Genomic DNA, 25,312 nt, shown 5'->3' on the forward strand with positions numbered 1-25,312 from the left:
GGTTGATGAAATAGATTCTTACATGCTGAAAGCCTGTGCACTGGAAATTGTGAAACCTCTCACATATTTAATTAATAGGTCATTGTCTGAAGGTAGAGTCCCTTCCAGATGGAAGGTGGCTAAGGTCATCCCCCTACATGAAAAGGGTAATAAAGCTTTAGCTAATAATTACAGACCGATATCTTTATTAACGTGTTTGTCCAAAATTTTAGAAAACATTGAACAAAAACACTCAATTCGATTTTTGGAAAAAACAACATTTTAACCAAAGATCAATCGGGATTCAGGCCGAATGGCTTCAATTAGTTGAGAAGGGTTTATAATTATACAGGAGCCCTTTATGTCGATCTGCGAAAAGCATTCGATTTGGTCGATCACAGAACTCTCTTGAGAAAATTGTCTGATTTTGGTATAAAAGGTATAATGCATAAGTGGTTTTATTAATATTTGGTTAACCGTCAAATGTTTACTTCGATTAAAATGTTTCTTCCAATGAATTGATATTAACGTATGGTGTCCCTCAAGGCTCCATACTTGGCCCAATTTTATTTCTAATATACAACAATGATTTAGCTAATGCTTTTCATTATTGCCATCAATCGGGATTCAGGCCGAATGGCTTCAATTAGTTGAGAAGGGTTTATAATTATACAGGAGCCCTTTATGTCGATCTGCGAAAAGCATTCGATTTGGTCGATCACAGAACTCTCTTGAGAAAATTGTCTGATTTTGGTATAAAAGGTATAATGCATAAGTGGTTTTATTAATATTTGGTTAACCGTCAAATGTTTACTTCGATTAAAATGTTTCTTCCAATGAATTGATATTAACGTATGGTGTCCCTCAAGGCTCCATACTTGGCCCAATTTTATTTCTAATATACAACAATGATTTAGCTAATGCTTTTCATTATTGCCATCTACATTTATATGCAGATGACACAGTTATTTATTTCTCAAATGTAAACCCTATTGTTGTACAGTCTGTTCTTAATAATGAATTAATTTCTCTATCTGATTGGATGTGCCATAACAAACTTTATATAAATTGTGAAAAAACAGTATCTATGTTAATGGGAACGAAGTCAATGCTTCATAAACATCAAACATTAAACTTAAAACTAGGTGGTAATGTTATTAATCAGGTTCAGAACATGAAATACCTAAGAATGAATATAGACTCTGAATTAAAATGGGACTTATATTTATGTGAAGTAATTAGCAAAGTAGTAGACAAAGATTTTTTGGTTTTGTTTTGTGCCTCTAATGAGGTGTTTATTTACATTCAAACATCAAAATAAAGTTGTGAGAACAAAATAATACAATTGACGCATAATGTTATCAATAGAGATCACATATTTTTTTATCAACTATACAATATTTTGCTACTTTTCATCTAAAGTGCTTGTAACAGTTTCTTTGACAAACTCTGATCTGGCTTTTTAAGCTCCTGATTTACAACAATTCTGTTTTTGATTTCTCTTTCAAATACGTATCTTAGTTTGAAACGGTTTTCATTAAATCCATACTTATTCCGGGTGACTAACATTTTGTATATACACCAGAATGCGATCGTTGTTACAACGTCTATCTCTCTGTCAATATTAATCTTAAGTAAACAGGAGATATCCATGACAAAATCAATATTAAAAGTGTACTTCACAACATGTTTGATATAATCAAAGAAATTCTTATTCTGTTCACAGTCGATAAACACATGCACTATGTCCTCTATGACATGACACTTGGGACAGTATCTGTCGTCTGCTAATCCCCATTTGTAAAGATTATTTCTAACAGGTAGTATGTTGTACAGCAATTTAAAATTGGACTCCCTTAAGCGATGTTCCCTTGTATATGTTTAATTCCTTTTGAACACGAAGACCAGTCAACAGTTCTTTGTAGTATATTTTCCCAAAAAAGACAGCACCTGTTGTTGTTGAATATATGTTTAAAAGATATCAGGTTGTAGAAACGTTTGCTGCTTACGTCACTGATAGGTAAGGACACTCTTCCAAATTTAAAATAAGAAATTCCAAGAGGGTGAATATAATATACTGGTTCAGTTTCTTCCTTGGTAAGATCACTGAACCATATATTTGGGATAGCTTTCTTCAATTTATCAATTTAGTATAATCGAATAAACAAAGATGGTAAACTTTTTGGGAAGGCTGAGACACATTTTAAATGAATCTTTCCTCTAATTTATCAATCAATTTATCAATTAATAGTCATTCCTCATTTTGATTATGGTGACATTATATGGCAAGCCTTCCAAAAAAACTATCCGGACCAACTTCAAAAACTTCAAAATAGGGCTGGTAGGATAATCATTAAGATAAACCCACATAATCATACTTAAACATTTCAGATTCACGATCTCTTAAAATGGGAATCCCTAAAAACCAGATGTAAAAAGCACATGTTCATAATGCTGTATAAGATTTTCCACAATTTAAGTTCAGATTACGCCTACTTTTCATGCAACAACGTCCAGCCCGTAATACACAAAAATCCGGCTAGTATTGATTTTACACACAGGAGGGATAGGGGGTGCTTTCAAAGGAAGGGAACATACATCCGCGTACCCTAAATAACACTGAGTGGGGCCGAACTTGTAATGCAAAATTATTTAGTTACAGGAAATGAAAAACGAACCTACTTGAAAGCAATGCTTTTTAGGTGTAGATTAAGGTTTCATGTTAAGTTTCATGTTCGGTTAAGTTCCATGTTTTTCCTTCATACCCTCTCTCTCTCTCTCTCTCTCTCCTTTTCATTTCTCTTTCTATCTTCTTTTTCTTTTTCTTCTTTTCTCCCTTTTCTTTCTCGTTGTTTTCTTTTCGTTTTTTCCCTTTTTTGAGGCCGCCACAAAACTGGGGAAGGACCGCAGCTGATTCGCCTTTCCCCGGTCCGCCAGCATTGATTTATGCATACATTTATATATCCAATCCAAAACTTTGCCGACCTGTTACTCTTGGTAGCGATACAATTCATGTTTGCCCTTCTTCTTCTCATTTCCTTCTTTTCTCTTTCTTACTCCTTTGTTCTTCTGTCGCTCTTCCCTTTTTTAGGCCGCCAAACGCTGTGGATTGATTGATGACGCTCTTTATAGTTGTAATAACATTGTATACACTACAAAGAGACCAAGAAATCAAAGTATTCTTACCTGCTGCACTGGTCCCTTCGAATCCTGCTGACCAAGGTTGATAATCAAGGGAAGAATCCCCAAAATAGAAAAAGAAAGAAATAAGTGTTGGTGTGGTCAATGAATATGAATGTAAATTGCCACATTAGATCTCTTATCTCTCTTGTTACGTATTACTCCCCGACCCCCAAAAAACAACAAGTGTCTTGAAGGTCAAAGCAAGTGAATAATGATTGTTAAAGTGACTCAGTAACATTGTTAAAGGTTGATTAACAAATTTGCGTAATTTTTGTATGAAATGTTACTTATTATCTTCCTTCTACTGCACTGACCCTCTAGCATGCGAAAAGTCCTGAAAAATTCTTAAACCACGAAGATATTAGTGGTTTTCTAGGAAGGCGTCACTGTGCAACACCCTCTTACAGTGATTTACAGTAAATTCTTCCAACCGTTTTCCATGAAAATACGACACAAGCAAAACAAATCTTTCAACACTTAAATGTATGAAATGGTTTAATCATAGAGCCGATTCATTGCTTTGTGACGATTTACATACACCTAAAATGTAATTAAATTGTAGTTCCATAGTTGGGAGAATTAGGGTTTTGATCAGATTAGTTTTTCCCGATTTTAATCGTTAATAATGGTCTGTTTTCACTCAAGCTTTCAGATTATCTTTAATTGTACATCTAGCATTGAAGTCACTGCCTTAGCACCATTTTCGCTCATCTTTACAATGTTACCAAGTTCCTTTAAGTTACTAAAGTTCAATTATTCCTTACTAAGACCTTTGTAAAATTCCATCATTATCAGATATGTATTTTTTTTAGATGTCTTTATTGTTGTGTTGGGATCGGTGTATTGAGTTATTGGAAAATTGAGAGGTACATAAAATAAAGAGATGCTGAGACTTTCTTTGAAGTGTAATATGCAAGAGTATATTTTATTATAACTCTAAAAACGATGAGTCACATAGTCCGGATTCACAAGTATATTTACAAGATATAGAGCAAAGTATAGGTACTAGCTTGGTGATGGTCTGAACTCTTCTCCTCCCAGAAAGCCAGAACATCTCATATTTATCCAGACGGATACAAGTAATATGAGGGTAGGTCACATTGTGTCAAAGGGACAAAGACAAGTTCATTCTTAGTCATTTAGCTAACACATGTAATCTGTTCTGGGAAAGGGTCTTATCAAACAAAGGGGGCTTTGGTTATTGGGAGAAAGACAGGAAGTCTTTTGTTTTGGAGGTTTGGGGGCTCTTTAAAGATGTATACAATTTGGGTTTTTTTTGGCTGGAATAAGTTACTAAAAAAATGTCTTAGAAGGAGGTCTGGTATTTCGCAGGGTGGGTCTTATCTGTATTGGGACATACTGAGTGATATTACATATTATTACTGAGGGGGTGTAGATTTGTAATACCTGTACATAACATCCCCTTTCTTTGGAAAATAAGGCTCTTCTCCCTCTTTTCAAAACCAGTAGAGGAAGAAAAAGGGGGACATCTTAAAATTATACACATATTAACTAATTAATGAAAGGTGAAAACTGATAAGCGAAACATGTGATCATTGCTCCATCCTCTCTTACTCTCCCTCTCTCTCAAACACATAAATGTACAACATAGTAAATATTTGATATCGAAACCTATTCATATTATGGCTATCATAACAAAGGTAAAATAGCTTCATGTACATACTAATAATCCTAAACGATTAAACAAGCATAGCATATAGCAAAACTTATTTGTGATTCAATACCGAATCCATCCTTACATGCTAGTACAGACTAATCACAATAAGCAACTGTAACATTATACAATTGTGCAGACTTATGCACATAAAAACAACTTCCAACTTTTAAGTTATAAATTGTGCAGACTTATGCACATGAACATAAACAATCAAGTTAAATAACCATTATAAAGTTATTAAAGCCAAAATGTTTTCAAAATGTAAACGTGTGTCACTTATCACATGACTCAATCCCTAAAGGAATATACGAGTCTAATCAAACAATAAATCGTCAAATATGTACACTGTGGTATAGAAATATACGAACAATTCTGTCGATGCAAATCTAACATCTTAACAACATGATTATAAATGAGAAAGCAAACGGGTGCACTCTAGGCATTGAAAGTAATTCTGTGTTTAAACAGACAATATAATGTACTTCGTATGAAGCATGAACACAAAATTCAAGTGACTAACATTCCTAACCCATTACAGAGTTCTTTCCATAATCATAAAACAACTTAAAGAATAATAAATGATGAACAAATAATTTCAAACTTGTTGAATATCATATAACAAGTGTACATTCAATCCTTGTTAAACCATCAAAATGATGAGCTATAATACGTTATATAACTTCTCTCTTGAACGAGCTAGTGCGTTCAACTTGTGTAAAATTCAACAAGAATTTAACATTCAATAACAATTGTCATACTAATCTTTACTACAAAGTGCCTGTAGACTTATAAAGGGAAACTTTGATTCAAATTTACAGTGATTCGTACAAACTATGATGCTTCTAGACTTATAAAAGCATACGAAACAATATATATTTTCGAGGGCATACACAATTGATATAGAGGTAACTGTCTACAAAATAAGACTTAAAAAATCTTCCTGGGCTGCCTGTAATCTGTATTCTTCTGTTTGTTAGTATGTCATTAATTAAGTTTTCTGTGCCTTTATACAAATTGACATTCCACCAAAAACGCACTTGCTTGGTGGTGTTACTACCAGTGTCAAATGATGTCAATATTTGTAGATTCCCAGCTTTGAAACGGCCTCTATGAAGGGTCATGTTCTGGTCATTGGGGGCAGTCAATAAGTAGGTCAATTTGTCTTTCTAGGTCTGTTTGTGTTAAGGGTCTGCAGGCGCGGATCAAGGATTTTCCAATAGGGGGGGGGGGGGCCGGAAATTCAAAAGTTGCGCAGACCGTTTTTTCAACTCACCATTCCGGTACAATTTTTCACACACCTAAAAAAATGTAATTTTCTGGCTTCAAAATGCGGCTAGTGAGCGAAGTGAGCGAGCAATTTGTATAAGTGTTAGTTATTACCAAAATAAACTAGAAAAGATATCAAAAAATCTTATTCGGGCAGCTCGCTGTCCCTCTCCCCCCCCCCCCCCCATTACGCGCGAAGCGCAGAAGCTTTGATGTTTCATGAAATTATTAAAGAAAGAAGAGGATTCGTTGTACCATTCTCGACACTTAATCCTTGTCTGAATTCAGTTCCTCTCCCCTTCCGCGCGAAGCGAGGAAGCTTTGACCTTCATTAATTATTAGAGAAAGAAGACGATTTGTTGTACCATTCTCGACTCGTATTCCTTGTCTGAATTCAGCTTCCCTCTCCCGCGCGTAGCGCGGAAGCTTTTACCTTTCATAGTTTGATGAAATTATTAGAGAAAGAAGATGATTCGTTGTTCCATTCCGGACTCTTAATCCTTCTTTGAATTCAGTTCCCCCCCCCCCCCTCCCGCGCGAAGCGCGGAAGCTTTGACCTTAATAAATTATTAGAGAAAAAAGACGATTTGTTGTACCATTCTCGACTCGTATTCCTTGTCTGAATTCAGTTTCCCTCTCCCGCGCGTAGCGCGGAAGCTTTGCCTTTCTATAGTTTGATGAAATTATTAGAGAAAGAAGATGATCGTTGTTCCATGCTGGACTCTTAATCCTTCTTTGAATTCAGTTCACCCCCCCCCCCCCTCTCGCGCGAAGCGCGGAAGCTTTGACCTTTCATAGTTTAATGAAATTATTAGAGAAAGAAGATGATTCGTTGCTTCATTCTGGACTCTTAATCCTTCTCTGAATTTAATCCCCCCCCCTCCCGCGCAAAGCGCGGAAGCTTTAGCCTTTCATAGTTTAATGAAATTATTAGAGAAAGAAGATGATTCGTTGTTCCATTCTCGACTCTTAATCCTTGTCTGAATTCAGTGTTTCCCTCACCGAGCGAAGCGCGGAACGCGGCTTTGAAATTTCATTCAATTATGAGAGAAAGAAGACGATTCGTTGTACCGTTCTCTACTTGTCAGAATTTTCAAAAATGTTTCTTAGTCTGCTCCTTTTTCGCGTCCTCTTACTGCCCCTACCGCCCCTGGTTATGCGCCTGCTTTACAGGGAAAATGAAACAATCATGGTTGTGATCGCACACAATTTGGTTAGTAGAAATAAAAGAAAAATAAAAGATCTATTAAACCAACCATGGATAAATCATGGTCGGGAAAATTAATATCATAGTTTTGTGTTATCGGGTGAGGTGCTATGTTGAATGCTGAAATTTTGTATAGGTTAGAAAATCCCTAAGCCTAATATGTACGTTCTTTCCGCTATATTTCTTTCTAGCTATATTTAAGAATTTTCTGGGGGACGTGGCCCCCTATCAGGCCCTGTCCATGATTACTACCAACATGAGTTCAAATACAAGCACAAGCGAGTTGGTATGAGCTGAATCCAAATAAGGGGCAAAATAATAATAAATTTTAAATTTTACTGTTGAGTATATAGCTTTTATTTAAAACATTCAAATTAATGTGCCCTTTTCAAATTTCTCACTAAAGAGTGATGACATTTGTAGCGCAGGGGCTGTTTTTAAAGTTTAACTTTGAATCCGCGGCTCGAGATTTTATGCGGCCAGCCTGGCCCCCTCTATTCAATAACGTTTGCCAAGCCTTCTGGAATGACCCCAAATCTTCCGATTACAGTTTTTCCTTATTCGTCGTTACTGTCATTTAGAGCCTTTCCTTGTCCTACCCCTTTCTCACCGACTTTTCTCTCTCCCCCCCCCCCCCCACTCAGTGTTATCTAGGGTACGCGCATGAATGTTCCCTCTCCTTGAAAGCACCCCTCTATCTCCGGTGTGTAAAGTCAGTACGGGCCGGATTTTTGTGTATTACGGGCCGGACTTTTTTGCGTGAAAAGTAACCCTTTATCAGGGATTTTGGGAACACAAAATCGGTCCCTCCGAGGGATGGAAGGGGGGGGGTTCTTTTTTTTCTTTTCCCTTTTTTAAAATCTCTCTCTTTGTTTCTTTTCTCTTCTCCTTTTTTTCTTCTCTTCCCCTTTCTTTTTATCTCTTCTTTTCTTCCTCTTTTTTCCTTCCTTTTTTTTTGCGCCGCCAATAGGGGGGGGCCGCGGCCATTTCGCCCCCCCCCCCTGGATCCGCCACTGGGTCTGGGGGCAGCTATCCAATTGTTGTCTGTCAGTGCATGCAAATAGTCTGAATCATGGATCGGGTCTGATAGTTGGGAACACATAACCTGCTCAACATCAATCACAGGGAGTTTCTCATCATTTTCATTGATGAAGTTTACTGATGGTTTCTCAGTGTTTTGTCTCCCTTGCTCTGTGTTTTTTCCCTAGAGCCTCTTTGAGCTTCTGTATGTGCGTTATGTGTTTCCTATCATCGGACGCTTTCATGAAGCACGACTTCGATCTTTTGAAGCTAAACACATCTCGCAGAATTTCTCCCTTTAGTGTGGCCAAAATGTAATGGGTCCTATCTAGAACATCATGTATTACTAATGTGCCGACCCACTCAGCTGCAATCTTCTTAGAATTAGCTGTCAAAGAAAAAGAGGTGGGCTTATACAAATATACTAATTGGCCTCTAAAATAAATGGGTGTCTTCCCCAATTTGTTTGCAATTTCAACATTCTGCTTATCTTGCTGTTTTCTCTGTAAAGAGAGCATTGTCCTGGAAATCTGATCAAATTTCTTTTTCAAATGGTCTACATATTATTTGTATGATTGGGAAAGGCCAGACATGGGATTGAAGGACAAAGTTGTTAAATATGGGGGCTCTCTATCAAATACAAGCTGGTAGGGGCTGTGGTCACCGACGTGTTGGGAGGAAAAGGAATTGTAAGCGTAGGTTGTAGTAGATCTAACCCAATCGGTTCCAAATTGATTCAAGTTTATTTTGAAAAAACTTCAAAGGGTTCGGATGTGCCGCTCAACTTGTAGACTCCCATGATTTTCTACACTAATGACCTTGCAGTCAATGTCCAATGCTGAACACAAAGTAGTCAGTAGTTTGCCTGTCAGTGAAGATGCTGCGTCAGTCACTAGACATGATGGTGGTCCAAAAATGCAAACTACTTTTTGGATTAAAGCTTCGCAAATTGTCTCTGCATCGAGCGTCTTCAGTGGCGCGCAGATAACAAAGCGAGTTATCTCATCGCATATCACCATCAAATGTCTAAATCCAGTCCCAGATGTCGGCATAGTCTTAAAGTCAAGTTTAATACGGTAAAATGGTCAGTACGAGTCTGGTACTGGTGTGTCAAATGGTCTAGTCTTGTCGGGCTTACCGCGAAACTGCTGACAACGCAAACAAGCTTTAACATAATTGTTAATTCGCTCAAACATATTGGGCATATAGAAGTTGCGTCGTATTGTCAGGTAAGTTCGTTGGGTCCCTTGGTGGTAACTAAGTAGGTTGTCATGGTATTGGGAGATGATAATGTCTGTCAGTGTTTGTGGTATTGCAAGTTCAAGTCGAAAGTCGTCATTCTTGTCAAAGAAGAGCCTAAAAAGAACGCCATCACAAAGAATATATTCCTCTGCCTTCAATCGTATAGCCTTAGCTGCCTTTTTGTCACTTGGCAGAATTTCATGGGCTAGAAAATCATACACAGGCTTGAAGAATGGTGATGTTAGTTGTTCTGTTTTAAGTTCTCTCATGTCAATGGGGAGGTTGTAATCTCTGATTATTTTCCTCTTGAATATGTCCGTAATCCTAATGGCCCGAATTCACAAAGCAAGGTTTGAGCTCAGACCAAGGTTTGAGCTCAAACCTCCTTTTGTTTCGCCAAACCTCCTTTTGTTATTTTCAAACCAGGTTTGTAAATAACAAAAGGAGGTTTGGCGAAACAAAAGGAGGTTTGAGCTCAAACCTTGGTCTGAGCTCAAACCTTGCTTTGTGAATTCGGGCCATCAAGTTCATGTTGTTTGGGGATATGTCCTGCTATTATATTGTTTACCTTGGTGGTCAGTGGCTTAGGCGGTGTGTATAGATCAGGTGGTACATCTCTGTGGTGGTCATAAGTATGTCTGTCTACAAGTCCAGGCTCTTGAGGAGTGGTGGAAAAAGGGGGCATAATTCTAGAATGAGTACATGTACTGTCTTGGTCACGCGCTGGTGCCTGCCTGAGGGGCGTGGCAAGTCGTGATGTCTGTCCAACTGGTTGGTCGTGGGGGGGGGTGTAGTAGGTCTGTCAGGGGGTGTTGGGCTAGCTGGCCTGTGTGTTTACACTAGTTTCTGTTGTAATGGGGCTCTGAGATTTGTTGGGGAAATTTCAGGAACAGTTATTCCCATCTTTTTGGCATAGGCCCGTGTTATTCTCCTATCCATGGGTTGGACTGGGTTAAGGGTGTACATAATTATGAACAAATTCACTCTCGTCAAATAAGCAGCATGAAATGGGGACAACCCTATCAATCTCATCATGGTCGACAGAAGGGGCTCGAGAAAGAAAATCTGCCAGAACGAGTTCAGTACCCTTTTTGTATCCAATTTGAAAGGAGTATTCAGATAATTTCAAAATCAATTTTTGCAGTCGTGTTGTGCACGGTGCATCTTTTGACTTCAAAATCTGAACAATTGAACTATGATCAACGAATGCATTAATTAAACTCACATCTTTATAAAAGCAAATGCTGAAAGTAGCTTGGCGAAGAAATTTCACATAATCACTCAAAATGGGCAAATTATACATGTCCGGATAGCGTAGACCAATATGAAGACACACATTCTGCTCTAAAGTCTTGTAAATATAAATGAAACGCGGTAAGAAGCTTTTTCCAAGAACCTTCTCAGAACTACAATTCCTGGCTTGAACATTTTGTTCGCGCAGTAGGCCGATTGTGACGTCCCTGGTTGGGCACGATCGCAATTCTAGGCCTAAAGCTCGCCTCTCGCACAGCTCGCGTGCGGTATTTTGCATAGCTATACGTATACATTATCCAGACTTTTCATGCTTCTTATCCTGACCAGGAAGTGGAATAACAATCTCTAGAAATCATGTAATTACATATAATATTAAGCAAATGTATGAAATATAATACGAGGGGTGAATCGTGCAATTCGATTTGTCCAAATACCCTTCCGTTCTGTGTAATTTGCTGAGATGTTTTGTATTTGTTCGGTCATCATGCCTTGGCGTGATAGTGATTGCTGTTGATTATATATGGAGACCATGATGAGTGAATCACAAGCGTCCTTTTGCATTTGTATGATGTCCTGCAGCAGCAGTTCTATTTATGAATGGTGCATATTTGTAATTGATTTTCGCCAAAAAATAATCTCACATCTAATCATCTTTGTTTTATTATCCGTGAAATTTGCCAAAAAGCCCCACACATCCCGAAAAATTAGAAAGTATCTCGCCCAGTCATGACAGATCGATCGCCAGTTGAGCGGGGCCGGGGGAGCTGAGCGGCAGCTGGCAGCTCAGCCAGCTCGCGCTAATATGCTATCACTTGACCTGCACCAGCATCGACGCAGTCTTCTCCGAATTGTTCTCTTTCTTCCATCTCTCCTATATCCCCATCATCATCATCATCATTACTATCATTACCAGTACCACTGTTGTGGAGCTGTGCTCATCAACTTCGAATTCTAAATCGAGTAAACCCTCTTCTTCGAGTTCGGACATTTTGATCAGATATTGAGCGTTCGAGTGGCGTTTGTATACGTATCATGCATGCAGGCGAGAGATGTGTGAGAGCATGTGCCCAACCTCCTACGTCACAAATCGTACGTCACAATAGCGGGCCGATCAAGGGCGGAATAATCGGGTAGTAATTTTACCACTTTTAAAAGCAGATAAGTCAAATCTGTAACAATTTTTGAAAACTTAATATGAACCATTAGAAAGATTGTAACATTAACTTTGCAATGATACCAACATTATTAAGGTCACACTGTATCTCTGACATGCATCGGACAATACTTTCGAGTAATAATCCATAATACGTTCCTGTCCATTAATAAGTTGAGTCAAGTAAGAGCCGGGAGCAGTCCGAGAAGTGTCACTGTATAATGAGAATCGTCCTGTACTTTGGGGCATGTGTAAGACTGGAGGGTTGGTCATTACAGGCAGTCTCGTGTTTGTCAACCCAGACGAATTTGTTTTTCTTTCTAGTCAGTTGGTGTAGTGGTTTGAGACCAGATTGTATGTCGGGGAAAAATCCTGCAACATAGTTCACTGCTTCCACTAGTCTCCTAACTTGTCTGGGGGTCTTCGGTTTGGGCATGCCATGGATAGCAGCACACCTGTCACGGAGGGGTTGAAAACATGCATCTCCCTCCTTATTGACAGTGATTCGGTGGCCCATATAATCAACATCAGTGCGGAAGAGCTTGCACTTTTTCGGGCTGACTTTAAGTCCATTGTCAGAGAGGGTCTTTAATACATCTATCAAGTGGGATCGATGGGATGTCTTGTCTTGGCTGAATAGTTATAATGTCGTCATGGTGAGCTATGCAAAATTGCCTAGAATTGGGGATCGAACCCAAAATGTCATCAATTTTCGCTTGAAAGATAGCAGGTGAAACGTTTAAGCCTTGTGCCAAACGTTTATAAAAGTTATGTTTCCCACCATGGTATAATGCAATGCCTGTATACTTTTGAGCTGACTCGGATAGGAGAATGCAATGAAAAGCTGATTTCAAATCAATCACACTAAGGACCTTAGTGTTTGCATTTCCAGTTCGTTTGAGGGTTTCCGAAAGTAGGGGGAAAGGATGATTAATTCGTTTAACTCTAGAATTGAGATACCGAAAATCAGTAACAACTCTCTGTTCGGAGGTGTTCTTTTTGGAAAGAAGGAAGACAGGTGAGGTGTATGATTGATGTCCTACTTCTAAAATTCCCAATTTGACGAGTTTGGTTAGTTCGTATTCTATCCTAGCCTTGTCAGTCTCAGTTGCAGTGCAAAGTAAGATCGAATGAAAAATGGTGCGTCGTTAGTCAGTTTAATGTCTACTTCGAAATTCGGGCAACTAGATAGTTCGCCATATAGAGAAAATGCATCTCTATTTTCCATCAGAACACGAACGATTTCCTGTTTTTCATTTTGAGTCAGAATACTCCCATTTAAGTCAATATGTTTCCGTATTATCTCGTCTTCTGTCATATCAACGATGGGGTCTCTAGGGTCAAGGTGGGGGTATTTCCCTAAGTTATCAAGTCTAGTTCTGTTGCCATGGGGGCTGTCTACTTGAGTTTGAGATACATTCAAATTACTTGTAGAGTTCAATGTCATGTGAATGTCGCTTACTGGTAAGTCATGGGCCACATTTATGAGATTACTAGTGTCCAGAAAGGCGATTGGTCTACCTTTTGTCAAATGGACTGGCTTGTCTGTAGAATTGGTCACTAGTAGTTGGGTCCTCCCTTTAATCAACTATCATGGTAGATGGGCAGTGTCGGGCTAAGTAATTATTCGCAGTCAATACAACATCAGAGTTGCATAGGTGGGGCGGGGTCTTGCCGTGTATGGTCACAAATCTGGAAGTACCTGGGTCAATAATCACTTTGTTAGAGGGGGCAAATGAAATCTTTGTTGTATTCATGTTCGTGTGTACCTTGACTGTATATTCAACAATGATGTGTAATCGTTTATGACCTCCCAATAAACAAAATCACGTGAAAATCACGTCAATATCAAGGTATCGACTTGAGGAGAGTTACGTTCTTCAAACACCTGACATTTACGTAATAGTGTTAATACGTTTATTGCACTAGGTAACTTAAAACACACGTACACTAAATCACGCAATTGTCACTGCAATATCACCATTATAATAACGTGATTATCCCTACCATGGAGACCATGGTTTGTAAACCTAATACTCCCCTGTTTGTTTGGTTATGAAATTACATCTTCATACACGAAATTACCGCGTCACAGAAACACGTGAAGCGTTAGTGATAGTTTTAGTCAAAATATCTGCGTGAAATTCACGTGAATATTACGAGGCTGACTTGAGATGAATCATGTTCTTCATTCACGTGAAATTTACGTCGAAGAGGAAGTATGTTTAGTAACCCGCGTTCAACCCTATAATTACGCAAATGTTACACAATAAATGAACCAAAATAATGACGTTCTCATCCCGTTTCTGAACATCGTGTCTTGGATCTTCCATAATTACGTCCAGGCGCGCCGGAAGCAGTTTGGGATTAGAGGGGGTTGGTGGGGGGGGGGTGGGTGAAACATCCCAGAAGAGAAAGCTAGTTGCAACTGGTTCAGTTGATGAACCATTTAATGCCAACCGGTAACCCTGGAAATTGAAATGGGCTAATTAAATGATCCAGTTGAACCAGGCCACTTATAATTCAACTGGTCTAGCTGAGCCATTAGAACCATTTGGTAAAACTTCCAACCAGTTGAACAGCAACAATATTTCAATACTGGAACGTCTGTATTTCCAATGTAAGGGCATTGGTAATAAGTAGACTTACATAATTGAATTAATCGAAAAAAATTCGTATACTTGTACTTTATTGAAATTATTTTAGTTCACAGTTAATGTTTCCCTTATTCATGTTTAACTAAATGTAATTTATACGAAGTAGCGAAATATCCTAATAACTGGTAATTTATGTTTGTAGTATTTTCGAAATGAATTGCATATAACTAAATAATCAGTAATTAAGAAATATGCTGTAAATTCAGATAAATTGTTTAAAAAACATAGATCTGCACGCACCCCATATTCAATATGTAAATGAATTGGTGTCAGCTGGGTCAACTCGAAATATGCCAACGCTCAGTCATCAACTGGTGCAACTGGAAATATGCACACTCCAGTTATCAACTGGTGCAATGAAAATATGCCAACAGTCAGTTATCAACTGGTGAACATAGAAATATGCCAACAGTCACGGGATTATCACCACGGAACTTAAATGGTAACTGTGAAACCATCAAGACACCCAAGAATAACTCATTTTGACACCTGGAAAACACGGAATACCCAGCTTATACTAATAATCCGTTTGAGTCACGAGATCATCACCGCGGAACTGCTGGCAACTTTGACTACCATTTAAATAGGTGTTTTAAGACACCTAATCATGACTAATTTTTCACACCTAAAAGTCACGTATGCCAAGCTTAGATTAATAATCCGTTTGAGTCACGAGATCATCACCGCAGAACTTATGGCAACTTTGACTACCATTCAAAGAAGAGTTTTAAAACACTTAATAATTACTAATTTTCACACCTACATATCACGATTTGACAGCTTAGATTAGTAATCAGCTTGAGCCACGTGATCATAACCAAGAAATGTATGGTAACTTTGAAACCTTTTAAAGCGGTGTGTAAGACACCTCAGAATTACTAGTTGAATATAACCAGAGATTCACGGACAGAACAATAAGACGATTAGCCGGTGTAAGTAACGTGATTATTACCATCAACCTTGGATAACCTGTGAAACCAATCAATAAAGGTGCTTACAAAACCAAATAATTACGTATTTATCGCCACCATCGGTTAACTGACAAAAAACTCGTTGCTTGGTAAAGTGGTTATTTGGTCATAAACACTTGATTTACAGAGGTAAGTGGAATCACGTTACTCCAGTCGCGTGATAAACTGATGGTTTTTAGGTCAGATGAAAACGTGAACAGGAGTACCTTTTTTGTTTAAATGAAGGCACGTGTCGATAACGTTTAAATCTAGTTCAAAAGGCACTATACTTTAAAATCACTTAAAATACACTCCCAAAAGAGGTTACTTTTTAGTGTTCTGTTTATTGGGCTAGCATCGTTTTTCCATTCATGAATGAACCTGCATTCAATCAGCAGATGTATGAGATTTATTGTATTATTACCAACGCTCCTCCTCCTCCTCCTCCTTCTCTCCCCTTTCCTTTTCTTTTCTGCAAGTCACTCTTTTTTATTTTTATTTTTATTGTTGTATCTAAGTTGAGGGCTGCCGGCACGTCAAGCTACTTTGCTTATTTCTGTAGCCCTCCTACATCTAATGTATGTTAATTATGCATTCAATGTATATGTTTAAATTCAATATATTTGTTTAATATCGTTTATTATCTGTATAAAATTATATACACTTGAAATATTGTATCAAGCCATATTATGTTCATGAAAATGTATGATGAAAAAAAAAAAAAAAGATGCAGAAACCAATAAATCAAATCAAATCAAATCAATTAATCCTAAATATATTATCTCTAAAGTGGAGGGCACCATTCAAATCAGAAAGTGTATTGCTACCTAAAAGCATATCAATTCCCACCAGATTTTCAGACATTCCCGCCAAACATGTCCTGGAAAGTAGCAGTAGTTGCATATCATTCGTGGTCGTGGTCGTTGGTTATATGTTTTTTTCACGGCGGTATGGGCTCTTACCGCGTCGGTCTGAATTTAAATCACGATTTCGATCATGACTCCGGTCCTGTCGGTTTTGTTGGTAGTGGTCGCGGTGGGTTTGATCGGCACTCGCGCTACGGCTTGTGCGAGCAGGTGTGGATGGTCGTCGATGTGGAGTTCGTCCACGGTCAGTTTCATTGTCCGTTGCCTTGGACGTTTTAAGGGCATTAAGTTGTTGCCTAAGGTCATCATTGTAAGTTTGGGTAGAAAAGGTCAATTCTTTTGTCTGTCGGGTAGTGTCTTGGCGCAAATCAAGAAATATCTGCGCTTTGGCTGCTATCTCGTCCGCAGAAAGGTCAGGGGCTGAGGCAGACATTAAAATCGCAGCTCGGCAGTCGTCTGGTATAGAATCAAGTAGTCGATGTTTGATTTGGGTTTCCCCGTAGTCAATGTATGTGGCTGTAAGTCTGAGTCATTGGAGGTATGCTTCTGCGCTTTCTCCGTCGGTCATCGTCATCGTGTTAAAATCACGGACGTGGCTGTACGAGGATTTAGCAGGGCTAAATCTCCTCACAAAAGCGTCCTTTAGGTCGGTATAGGTAGAAAAGGTCAGGCCGTCGATCCAGAGTCAGGCCTGTCCTTGTAAAGTTCGTCGGAATTTCCTAAGAATTGTCGGGAATTGGTCTGGGTCAGTAGAGTCGACGTCGTGTGCGTCGAGGTAGTCATCAAAGGTTAAAAAGTGTGCGGTCGAGTCATCCCTATTTAGCCGGTCACCGGTAAACCGGGACGGGAGAAAGTCAGTCGATCGGAGGGTTGTATGTCGTGGCATGGTTGTGCCATTATTGGGTGGAGTCGATGTCGTGGTAGTTTGATCGTTAGTTAAAGGCATGGTCAGTTGGTATAGTATTACGATTAAGTTAGGTGTAGCAAAAACAAATTCAATACAAATACTATCTATGAAGCTATTTCTCAAAGATAGAATTAATAATAGCACAATTTCATAACAATCGTCAAATTGTATACTGGTAGCAAAAGCATAAATTAATGGAGCATTAAATCAAGTCACTATTATTTCAATCTCTCAATCTCACTCATAGTCTGGAACAATGAAAAAGTGTTTCACTTACCCAACTATAGTAATCTGTCTGGTGTGTTAAACATTTAAAACAGCGGTGCATGCATTAATTAAGTATGAAGAAGAAGGAAGGAAAAAAAACAGGATAAGTCGAAAGTTCAGGTTCCAAAGTTAGAGTTATTGATCAAAAATTTCTGGGTGTAGTGAAGTCACAGTGAGGCGTCGATGTCCTCATCATAGTGCTTGGCGTTGTTCTTGTTCGTCGATGTCGTTCCTGGTTCGTCTAACGTGGTGCTGTAGCTATTGGTGCATTTGAGTAGTCATCTATTGTGTCGGCAAGAGTCCAATTCGTCGTCGATGTCATCAGTACTTTGTGTTGCTGGTTGAGCTTCATAAGGGCTAATAGCGATCTGGTTGAAGTCATCTTCATCGTAAGTTTGTTGTCCTTGTCGTAGTCATGTACTTTAATTCCGATGTCGATCGTTGTCGTTGGTCGAGTTCGTAATTTGTCTGTGTTTGATGTCGTTTTCCAAGAGATGTGGATTAAAAAACTCTGCCAGTTTGTGTGTAAAAAAACTGTAAATGTTCAGTCGCTGGTTTTCCTCGATCTCATAGTGTATCGAAGAAAAAATCTTTTACATTAAAGCTGGGTTCTCCACCATGTTGTGTTGGGATCGGTGTATTGAGTTATTGGAATATTGAGAGGTACATAAAATAAAGAGATGCTGAGACTTTCTTTGAAGTGTAATATGCAAGAGTATATTTCATTATAACTCTAAAAACGATGAGTCACATAGTCCGGATTCACAAGTATATTTACAAGATATAAAGCAGACAAAGTATAGGTACTAGCTTGGTGATGGTCTGAACTCTTCTCCTCCCAGAAACCCAGAACATCTCATATTTATCCAGAAGGATACAAGTAATATGAGGGTTACATTGTGTCAAAGGGACAAAGACAAGTTCATTCTCACAGTCATTTAGCTAACACATGTAATCTGTTCTGGGAAAGGGTCTTAGGCCATTAAAAAATATATACAGTTTTAGCGTCCCCACCCGCTTCCTTTTTGGGGGCCGCCTCCTTTTTTTTTTTTTTTTTTTTTTTTTTGATTTTTGATTTTTCTCTTCTTTTTTTAAAGAAAAAAACCTGAAAAACACTGCTAAAATGGATCTATTTCTGATTTGAAAAAAAAAAAAAAAAAAATGTTGGTCGCCATCTTGAAAAATAGCCCGAATGTCAGGGAAAATGTACCGAGCGACCATTTTGAGCATCCATTTTGAAAGAAAAAAAAAAAAAAAAGGGCCTCCTCCTTCCTATTTTTCATAAAACAGGATGCTAAACATTTTTTTTTAATTTGGCCTTATCAAACAAAGGGGGCTTTGGTTATTGGGAGAAAGACAGGAAGTCTTTTGTTTTGGAGGTTTTGGGGCACTTTAAAGATGTATACAATTTGGGGTTTATTTGGCTGGAATAAGTCATTAAACAAATGTCTTGGAAGGAGGTCTGGTATTTCATAGGGTGGGTCTTATCTGTATTGGGCTATACTGAATGATATTACATATTATTACTGAGGGGGTATAGATTTGTAATACCTTTACATAACATTATGTTAAGCACTGTATAAAAATAGTAAATAAATGAACTTAAACTTCTTCTTTTTTCCCTTCTTTTTAAAACTTTTTATGGCCTGCGAATCTACCTCACACCCCTCCAGTTGAATTTCTACGCTACAACATTTTGCTCTGTTTCCTTCAAGTAATAATAATAATATTCCGTTTTATATAGCGCCCAATACATCGATACAACGATGTGCCTAAAGCGCTTTACAGATATATTATTACCCCGGTCATCGGATTCAAGCTTACCCGCACACAATGTATGCTCACTTTCCACTCCCTGGGTAGCTTTCCAGCCAGTCGCCATTTTACAAGCGCACACTTGCTCATCCAACCAAATGAACTTTCGCATCCTACCGGGTACCCATTTAACACCTGAGGTGGAAAGTAGCAAGAGCAAGTCAATATCTTGCCAAAGTGCCGTGTCGGGATTCGAACCTTCGACCTTCGCATCTGCAGTCAAGCGCCTTAAACCACTCGACCACGAAACTTAAAAGTATAAAATTTGAAGTTATTTAAGAGACAGACCTTGCTCTATTGAAAAAAAAATCATGATTTAGAAATGGATAGGTTCATCAACTATTCTACAACTTATGTTCAATCATTCGGCGTATTTGGAAACTATTCTGTTCTAATTCCTCAACTACTCTTTCCGTTACATGCCGTACATGATTGTTATTTTCTTCATGCCACAAAGTTCAACATACATGCAATCATTCTACAAGTTATTATGCTTGATGAATGAACTTGAATTATGTTATGTTATTTTACCATTACATGCCGTACATGATTGTTATTTTCTTCATGCCACAAAGTTCAACATATACATGCAATCATTCTATTAGTTATTATGCCTGATGGATGAACTTGAATTATGTTTTGTTATTTTACCGTTACTTCTTAAATCTATTCACATGTAACACCAGTGGACGTGGAGAACCTCATGACAGAATGGAAATTCTTTTATGTAATCATCAGGCGTCCGCTGGTGGCATTTTCACTGTCTTGTAACTCGTAATGTTATATGCTCTGTGTTGTCACTTCTATTTTGTTTATACATGTACCTGGAAATCAAATAAATAAAACAATACTCTTCTTACTATTCTGAAAGGAACGAATGTCTGAAAATGCCTGTCTGTCCTATTCGCAATCTATTTGCAACTAAAGTGGGATATATCTCAGTTACACCCGTGAGACCGATCCTAGACCGAACCAACGACAAACCAAAATTACTTGACTCCGAATGACTAAGAACCAGTTGGTTTGGAGTTGGTTCGCACTCTCTTTGGCGGTGTGACCGAGATATAAGAGTGCGGTCAGATTTCTTCTTAAAACTTCTAACCGTTTGTGCTATGTAGGGCCCTGTTTTCGGAGATGTTGGGCCCTTTTTACAATTGTTTACTGTTTCAACTAAATTGTCATTATACGGCGCTACAGCGTGAGTCAAAAAAAGTTTACACCTAGAAAATAGCTTTATTATTTTAAAAATCCATCTATGAACAGTGAATTATTATACATCTAATGAAATAGTGTTTTAACCCATATAGTATGGTATGTGTACACGCTTGAATGACCAGGATACATTGTTTAAGAGAGTGCAAAAATCAACTTGCGCCAAACGGCTCATGTGATGTTTGAATAAAACAATTTGGATTCTTTGGCCGGGTATTTGCAGATCCAAATAACATCCCTAACAAAATTAATCATGCCACACATATCAAATATCAAAGAACATGTGTGCGCGTGTGTGTGTATGTGTGACTTTGCTTCTGCGAAAAGCATGTGCAATGTATCTCATTTGATACATTCAATTCATTCTCTCACTTTAATACTTTGCGCAAGTCGATTTTTGCACTCTCGCAAACAATGCCTCCTGTTCATCCAAGCGTGAACACATACCACACAAAAATGATACCAGATGATTCGGGATATAACACTCTTTCGAAACATGTATGATAACTTTTCGTTAAAAGCTGACTTTTAAAATAAATTACAATTTTCTGAGTGTAACATTTTTTTAGACTTACACGGTATACAAGTTCTCATATTTGAAATTGAGTTGGTCGATAACTGTTTTTGATTTGTGGTTGTGAAACGGGAACCAATCTTATTATCTCAATTCAATTCAATTCAAGGTTTTTTTTAAATCTCTTCGCAGCCGTAAAAGGCTGAATTGCGATACAATTCACAGATAAAAACATGCAAAATTACGAAAATATACATATCAATTGCAATGAACATAGTTTGACATAAATTAAAAATCAAATATAAATTTTATAAAAAAAACTATCTCTATGGAACAAGGAAGCTCTCAAAAACGCAACATGCCTAGTACCCTCAGTAAATCGAATTGCAAGGTGTGTCCATTGGACTTACAACACGTAGTAAATATATACAACTGAAATGCATTATCTGTGACCATACATAGAGCTAATATATTTAACAATGAATATGTATCATTATAATAACACTCAGTCTCAATACACTATTTAAGATTTAAATCATTTTAATGATGCTTTATGTACAAGGGTTTTGTATTTATCAAAAATTATCTAGAGTTGTTACATAGGTCAAAAACGGCTTCCTTACTGAATTTATATTTGGTTATTGCATTTTATTATTGGTTTTATAAAACATAAACATTTTAAACAAATTTTTTTACTACCACCCACGTTTCCTCCTTTCTTTTTTACTTTTCTTTTTCTCCTATTTTTCTTTTCCTTCATTTTTTTTGTTTCATCATATCAAGTTCATTACTGTATGTCTTAATTATGTATTTGCCTATTTTACATCGTACCATTTGCATGTATTTTATATGATGCAGTTTTATTTGTAAATTCAAGATATATCACCTTTTAGCTATAACTTTGAATTTTTATCAATACACCTTGTCAATTCACATAAATATGTCACGTCACAACACAACGTAAATATTTTAGACACATTTTAATTCGAATTGCAACACGACCTTATAGGTAAACAGTTTCATGGAGACAGATTAAGAGTCATGTGGAAATTCGAATTTTATATGCGTGTCTTAAATATTTTAGTCGTGTTGTTTACAACAGTACAAGATTGACGATCAACAAAGTGGCTCATTGCACCAACTAGCCTTGCCCTTTTCCGTTCGTAGAAACGAAGCATTGCCAGTAATAATTACCAAAATACATTTAAAGATATCTAAACGAAAAATAACAAAATAGGGCAAATAGTTTTTTTTAAACGTTCCCCTAAATAATGAGATGGCAAATAATTACTTACCTATAATGATTAACATTAGGACCAAGCCAATTGTCTTGAAATCCCCCATTCTTGTTAATTGCTTGAAACCCTGAAATAGAATAGATACACCTTAAACATGTCAATACAAAAACATCCTCCTCTCTCGTTTGTTTTGTTCTTGTCTATAATTTGGTGCTCCAATGTTTCTATTTCTAAAGAATTACTCAGACACTTCGATGTAAATTCTCGTCAAAATATTGATAAATGATTCAGTGGTTACCGTTTGATTTGCAAGTACGAATTTTATAGAATGTACACTGGTCCCCTAGTGATTAGCAAAGTAGCACACAAATTAGCAGTCACGCAAAAAAAAAAACACTCGCAACTTATTATTCAATAAAATTTGAGAATGTATACTATTATTTAGATCTATTAGGAATAAATCATTGTCAAAATCATTCCATAAATTGGGGTAAAAATGATTATTCCACCTTTATGACCAACAGTGTATATACTTTGGTTTTACGCTGTAAGTCTATGACAACTTCGAACAGATAAATACATTACGTTACAGTTCAATGGTCTCAGGGAATTAGAAAGTACACAAACAAAGGTTACACTAATATTTACCGAGATTTTGAAAAACGTAAACTAGGACTTGATTTGATTTAATTTGATTTAATTTGATTTGATTTGAATTTATCAATTTCCCACTCACCACTCACCTATAAACTGTTTTTCAAAGGGGTCCAAGCCAAAAGATTAAAAGAAGGAAAATATGAACAAAATTTATTTACAACTATTAAACAAGCAATCATGGACTATAAGTAATGTGCGTAAGTAATAAGTAAGTAACAGAGTAACGGTCATATTGCATGGGGAAATGATACATTTAATATATGCCTGACTGTGAGATGAATTTTCTTCATATTGAAGTAAAGGCCCTTTACGTTCATTAAAATTATGAGCATATTGATCGCCACGTTGTCCAAATGTATTGGTTTCTCAGTATTTTTCGTAACAGAAGTATTGACTAAATATGATATTGGAGTAGATTGCAAAGTCTTTTATATACCTATGCACCTGAATTATTGGAAGAATTAGGACGGAAGCATGACGTAAACTCTTAGAAAGGCCAAGTACCTACCATAGCGCCTAAAATTATTTACTTAACCAAAGTATTTTTTGAAAAAAAATAATATTTTGATAATTGAATGATTAGATTTAAGAACAAGTATTTTGACCAGGGCTGAACGCAACTAAGAATAAGAAAAAAATTCGTACAACGCCGTCTGTTGTCGATACGGTCAATAAGTCCATTTTCATATTTCAGCCAGTTGTTATTAGATTTTCCTCTCTGCACAGAGAGTAAAAAGACAAAAGTAATCACAGTTGCTACCGGCATGGGAACAACCCTGTTTACCTATTTTTTTTCTTTAAATCAGTGTTTAAGAAATCTCGCTCCAAATGGATACATTTAATTTGAGCAGCTTTAACTCTACAGATATAAGAAATGTTACAATTTCGAGATGAATCGGGGAACTTATTTCTGTTTAAAACGTCAACATCTTGAAACATATATATATAATGAAATACTTTTGTGATTCAACTTAGATATCCTGTAGGATTCAGAGGAATGATAATAACAAAATTGATTGCCAACGTACGTCCACTTAAGAAAATAGGTTCTGAATCAGAATTGTGTGATGGAGAAAGACTGAAATAAATGCAAATTGGAAATAGGCTTCACGATTGAATAACAAAAGTATGGATATCAAACACTGGTATTGATTTTAAGTATCATCAAAACTGAATAGACACAAAGCCTGTATTCACTGATCACAACTCCCGAATTTGCCAAGATCGAGTGTCTTTTCTTCAGTTTGCAAATAACTTCGAAGAGAACTGTCAAACCGGTAATATAATTATTACATGACAAATACTTACACTTGTAAATGAGAAACTAATACAAATGGTAATGGTAATAATACTGAAATTGCACTTACCTCTATTTGACTCAGATAATGAATATAATCCCAATAGAATCCGTCCTGATAAGTCCCTTACAGATTGAAATACGTGATTATGAGCAAAGATAGAATTATGCACAATTTATATATCGCATTTACCGAAGAAACGCCCCCCTTTTTGATTGCCATGACTACAATGTCGGCAACCCATCGATTGCCAATCAGAGGCGCACTTTCTTGCCTGAAACAAACGAAATATCGGCCAATTGACGAATGGGGTTACAGTTCGTTAAAACAGTGTTTTATTCCTTCGGGTTTCATGATAATCATGTGCGTTTGCAGGGATGGTGTATGGTGCGATTCGGTGGCCTTATTAATTAACTCGTACAAAATGCACGGAGAAAGATATAGGTTTTTTTGTTTGCCTGTGCCAAATAAAAAAAAATGAACACAATACTGCTCATGTATTTAGACATTGCTAAGGGATCAAAACAGGAACACGAGTAGCCTACATGTATATAGACGTACATACATATATGTATATGTATATATATATTGTTAACGTTCTGCATCTCATGTGATACATATCACATGAGAAACAGAATGTGAACAATAATATCACCAAACATCTTACAATTACAAAATGTGCTGAAACAGCAGATTGTCACTCAGAACTTTGGTGGGCCAATCGAGCAAGGGATCCACTGCATATCAGAATGATTATATGATTACAAAACAAGCAATACGAAGGCACAAACTAATAACAACACGAAACAATACATATACATATATATATAACATAAACACCATGGGTGTCGATCCCGGGGGGTGGGGGGATATATCCCCCCCCCCCCCCAATATTTCAGGTGGGGGGGGGGGATGGCCTGTACAATCATCCCCCCCCCCCAATAATTTA

At 37.3% G+C, this 25,312-nt stretch overlaps 1 protein-coding gene across 1 annotated transcript in view; it reads right to left on the reverse strand.

The window, feature by feature from the left end:
- The window catches only part of LOC105442687 (stabilin-2-like), a 39,977-nt gene extending 15,464 nt beyond the window's left edge, over positions 1-24,513 (reverse strand). The window contains exons 1-3 of the mRNA XM_030999199.1: positions 24,433-24,513; positions 22,466-22,535; positions 3,166-3,189 (exon numbers count right to left, since the gene is read on the reverse strand). Coding sequence (XP_030855059.1) covers positions 3,166-3,189; positions 22,466-22,514 — 73 coding nt within the window. The 5' untranslated portion in view covers positions 22,515-22,535; positions 24,433-24,513. The remainder of the gene's footprint in view (positions 1-3,165; positions 3,190-22,465; positions 22,536-24,432) is intronic.
- Positions 24,514-25,312: the final 799 nt, after the last annotated feature.

The sequence above is a fragment of the Strongylocentrotus purpuratus genome, unplaced genomic scaffold (genome assembly GCF_000002235.5).
Source record: "Strongylocentrotus purpuratus isolate Spur 01 unplaced genomic scaffold, Spur_5.0 spur5_scaffold_5, whole genome shotgun sequence".
In the NCBI taxonomy this organism is placed as follows: domain Eukaryota; kingdom Metazoa; phylum Echinodermata; class Echinoidea; order Camarodonta; family Strongylocentrotidae; genus Strongylocentrotus; species Strongylocentrotus purpuratus.